At 61.2% G+C, this 4,645-nt stretch overlaps 1 protein-coding gene across 1 annotated transcript in view; it reads left to right on the top strand.

The window, feature by feature from the left end:
• The first annotated feature begins 4,076 nt into the window (after positions 1-4,076).
• MSX2 (msh homeobox 2) overlaps positions 4,077-4,645 on the top strand; it is a 5,271-nt gene continuing 4,702 nt past the window's right edge. Inside the window, exon 1 of the mRNA XM_019506397.1 lies at positions 4,077-4,419. Coding sequence (XP_019361942.1) covers positions 4,077-4,419 — 343 coding nt within the window. The remainder of the gene's footprint in view (positions 4,420-4,645) is intronic.

Here is a 4,645-nt window from a genome sequence, read left to right as displayed (position 1 = left end):
GAGCCCCGGGCCGAGCGTGAGGACCGGGCTGCCTTGCACGGGTGCTGCGGTGGGGGTCTGCTCTCGAACCGCTCCCCGGCTCCGAGCTCACTCCTCGCCTCGGCCTCGCCTTGTGATTCACAGCAGCCCCATCTCCCCCTGCGTTGCCGCCGCCGACTTCCCGGCTCTCATGCCGGCGATGTCCGGACTGATAGCGCGGCGCTGCCCCTCCTCTGCCGGCACGGAGCAGCCGGGAAGGGAGGGTCCGTGGGCAGGCTGCTGCCCTGGGGGTGAGGGGCGGGGCTGCCTGGGACAGCCCGTCGCTGCTGCTGCTGGAGCCGGTCAAACTGCACAGCCACTTCCCCCAGGAGCTTCCCTTTCATCTCCCCGCTCCTGGCGCCTGCAAACAGCCTCAGTTTGTCTGCAGCGGCTCTTGCCCTCCTTCTTCTCCCTTCCCCCCGGCCCCGCTGTAGCTGCAGTCCCGGGAGCCAGGCGCACACTTCCCCGCTGGCCTGGTTCACCAAGCAGCTCCATAGGAGAGAGCTCAGCGCGCGTCTCCAGGGTGGGTGCCCCCCCCCAGCCCCCAGAGCTGTTGCCCACCCCTGTGTGACTTTGCCCCGCAGGAAGGATGGTCTCTCTGTCCGCTCCAGCTGCGCTGGGAAGGTCCCCTGTAGGGAGGCATCCAGCTCGAGCCCCACGAGCATTGAAGGACTGCCAGGCTTGACTGGGAAGCCCGATTTCTCCCTTCTGGGGCCAGGAACCTGGCCTTTTACATGGCGATCAGGAGAAGCGAGGCGTGTTTCCAGGGAGGAGAAATGAAAGACCTGGGCCAAGACTGCAGGCCATGGCTGTCGAATCCCACCTACAGTCAATACAGCAAACCGGGACCGGTTGGATGGGGATGGATTTGGAGTGGCTCCGGCTCCCCCGGCTGGGTGCAGATAGTGGATTCCCACAAGCTCCCCCACACCCAGCTCAGAGGTTTCTTCCTCCACTCTTGGGCTTGGGGAGTTTGTTTCCCCTAACCTCGTATTCTTGCTCCTTCTGGTTTTAAAGCGCTCAGGCACCTGGGCAGAAACACCCCCCACGGCGAGTTAGATGATCCACACCGCAACGCAAGGGGAAAAGCAGTCAAAGCGAATAGTGCAAGAATCCTACGCTTAGAATTGACCATCCAAACTGATGGACACACACACACACACACACACACACACGAGGGACAGACACCTTGGCAGGACACCAGGGTGCGCCCAGGACGGCTTTGCTAATCCCAGAAGGGCTACGTGTATACGGGATCCTATCCACAAACAGTCCTGCCAGCGACTGTATGAAACATCCGTGAGAGGAGGTCTTCTTCCACGGAGCAGATCGAAAGGCACATTCGCTGCCGCAGTGAGATCCCGGCAAAGCCCAGTGTCGTGCTGGGCCCCAGGGAGCGAGCAGCACTTAAAGGAATGCAAAGCTAGCCTTTCTGCCCATCCGAAGCAATGCACCCAGTGTACTCGGGTCTGGAAAGTGTCACCATGACCTACCCCCCTGCCAGCTCTCATTCTTTTAGCTACAGTTACAGCGGGCATTGACTCGGTGAATACTGTCTAATTATCTGTAGCAGTTCAGCTGATCCACAATGGCCTGCGCCCGCGTTACATTGTTCCTGTATACACACGCATTGTTTCGCTCCTTTCATCAATTCTCATTTACTTGTCACGAGGCAGGGAACATGGAGGGGAAGGGAGAGGAAATGCAAACCGACTGCGGCAAGAACAGCCCGCAAGAGCAGAAAGAGGTGGCCACAGTAGGGAACTTCAAGCGCTCCCCAGCTCCGCTCTCTCCCCGCTTGCACCGCAGAGTTCAGCGGGAGGAGAAAAAGGCCCCTTGGATAGATCTGGGCTGTTCGTTGAAGTAGCAAGAAAGCAGGGCCAGCAATAAAGCCGGCTCACAATCTACGAACCTTTCTACAAGCTGAATGATCTCCATTTCTTTTTTTGCAAGAGCGATGCCTGCTTAGTCCTCCCCCTCCCCGCCACCCATGTTCCCTCCCGTGCAATGTACAGCTTGGCACTTCCCGGGTGCCACTGTTGAAAGTAGCATCAGAGGAGTCCGTGTAACTTTGAATGGCAATGGCTGCCTGCGTAAGTGCACAAGTAATGCATGGGTGTGCGGTGTGTGCCTGCACTGGGTAGCTGCTGGAGTATCTCTATTTATATAGATGCAGTGGATAACGGCTGGAGCAGTGAATACAAGGCGGATCCGGAGCCCAGGTTGCTGCTAACCCAAGGCCCTGTGCTTTTAGTTGGAGAGCACACTCGCTGGGCCAAAGCAGGGGTGAGGGAATAGGGGACAGACCACCCCAGACCAGGCCACGCCAGACAGGAGGGGAAGAGGGCACAGGCTGCAAGAGTTTGTCCCAGGAAGTGCTAAAGGATCCGATTCCAGCTGCAGCTCAAAGGCACTAAACGGTTTGGACTGGGTTATTAACCCGAAAGTTACAGCCCTCCAGCTGAGTTCTTCTGGGTAGTGTCACTAAGCAGCAAGCGCAGGGAAAATGAACCGTTTCACCCTGGACAGAGACACACGTTAGGGGGCCAGGACAGCAAAGGGTGCATAGTTCCCCTCATCTGGGGATCTGCCTCGACAGGGCGCGGTTTTAAAACGTTTGTGGGGACAACTAGAAACTGGGGAAAGGTGTCCCCCCAGACAGCATCACCCCCAACATTTCACACCTGCTTCGCTTCAGAGCTGCGCTGGGGCAGCTGCCCAGCCCCGAGGTTCCCGACCAGTTTCAAACACCAGTTGCCAGCGCGTCCTTAAATAATGATCTTTAGGAGATTAAGCCAGTTAAGAAGAGGGGGGAGCTGATTTGCTTTTATCCTCGCGGTAATTAAGAAAGGCTTTGAAATCCTCCGCGGGTTTCATGCTGCTAGTATGGAGTGGAGGAGCGAGACGGTATTTCAAGCTCCTTCCACGGAGAAGTTTGCCAATTAAGGACTTCATCTCCCGAGCTGATTAAAAACGCATTTATTCCTCAGGATTAAGCCTGCCTGCCATATAGGGGGGCTGGGGAGGAAAATATAAATCAAGGCGATTTGGGGAGAGTGGACTGGAGCTAGATTTGTGCCTTCGCCCCCCAGGAAATACAGCGACACACTGCAAGGGGAAAGGCTCATGGGGGCGAGAGAAACTGGACGGGGAAAACGACCTGTAGGTTGTAGCCGGCGGCCGGGAAAGGGGCGAGATCCGCTCTCCAAGGGCAAGCTGCGCCCGGAGCCGGGCCTGGCTGCATCGCCGGGCCAGGAAAGACCCGGCCAGCCAAACCCTGCTCCTCGCCTTTCCCCACCACGCCTGCAACGCCGCTCGGACCCCGAGGTGCCCGTGTCCTTGTCACAGCTCCGGCATGCTTTTGGGATGCTGGGGACACGAAGCACAAACGTGTCCGGATCGACCTGGATGGGCCGGGATCGGGATCGGGATCGGGACTGAACCGAGTCTCCTTCCCCTCCAGCCATGCGGTGGCATCAGGCCCCAGCAACTGCGGGCAGCTCGGCTGCGGGGCAGGGGGCCCGCGCGGATCGCGGCGCCCCGGGGAAGGCAGGGGCGCGCTGCGCAGTGGCGGGGCTTTGTCGCGGCTCGGGTTGAGGGACACGGCGCAGGGCTGAAAAAAACGGGGCTTAAACTGGGGGGAGACAGACGGGGGGGGGTTGGAGTTGCCTCTTGGTGGGATCAGCCTTCGTTACACCGCCACTTTCTTGCTGGGCCACGATTCCAACCTGGAGGGCTCCTCCATCGCGCAGCCCGGGACATTTACTCCTCATTTCTTTAGAAGTGGGGGGGGGGGGGGGGAACACTACCCAAAGCCACCCCGAGCCAATCGCATGAGTCACACCTTGACGTCAGCCCCGGCGGCTGCTCCCATTGGCTCGCTGGGCTTGACTCAACTTCCCAAAGGAGGAAACCCCCGTCTGCACCCAAAAGGGGGGGGGGGCGAAAGTTGCTCAGTCGCGGGAGCTGGTGGGTCCCGGAGCGGCGAGCGGCAGCGGCGGGGCCCGGATCGGAGCTCGGGGCAGGGCAGGGCTCGGCGGGGCGCGGGGAGAGCAGCGATGTCTTCTCCTCCCAAGGCGAAGGAGGTTTTCTCCTCGGACGAGGAGGGCCCGGCGGCCGGCGCCGAGGATCACGCCAAAGTCAAAGTCTCCAGCCTGCCTTTCAGCGTGGAAGCGCTCATGTCCGACAAGAAGCCCCCCCGAGAGGTGCCCCCGGGCCCCGGCGACGGAGCCGCGGCGGTGGGCACCTCCAGGACCCTGCTGCTGCCCGGGCACGGCTCCAGGGAGGCTCCCAGCCCCGGGGGGCTTACAAAAACCTTTGAGACCTCCTCGGTCAAATCGGAGACCTCGGAGGACAGCCCGTCCTGGATCCAGGAGCCCGGGAGATACTCCCCCTCGCCAAGTAAGTGCTGCCCCGAGCGCCGGCCGCGCTCCCGGGACGCCCCCCGCCCGGGTGCCACGGAGCCGATCGGGCTTGTCGGATGGAGAAGCGCCTCGGAGGGGGCGAGGGCTGTGCGGCTGGGAAAGGGAGGGGAGAAGGGAGCGGGGCACCGACTCTGCCCGGCCCGAGCGGCGGCCGTGCCGTGCCGTGCGGCGGGGAGGCCGCAGCCCCGATGCCCCCCGCACGG

Source organism: Gavialis gangeticus, unplaced genomic scaffold, assembly GCF_001723915.1.
Source record: "Gavialis gangeticus isolate Ggan-Ray unplaced genomic scaffold, GavGan_comp1, whole genome shotgun sequence".
Taxonomy (NCBI): domain Eukaryota; kingdom Metazoa; phylum Chordata; order Crocodylia; family Gavialidae; genus Gavialis; species Gavialis gangeticus.
Note: the sequence above shows the minus strand (reverse complement) of the source record. Positions and strands in the feature narration are given on the sequence as shown.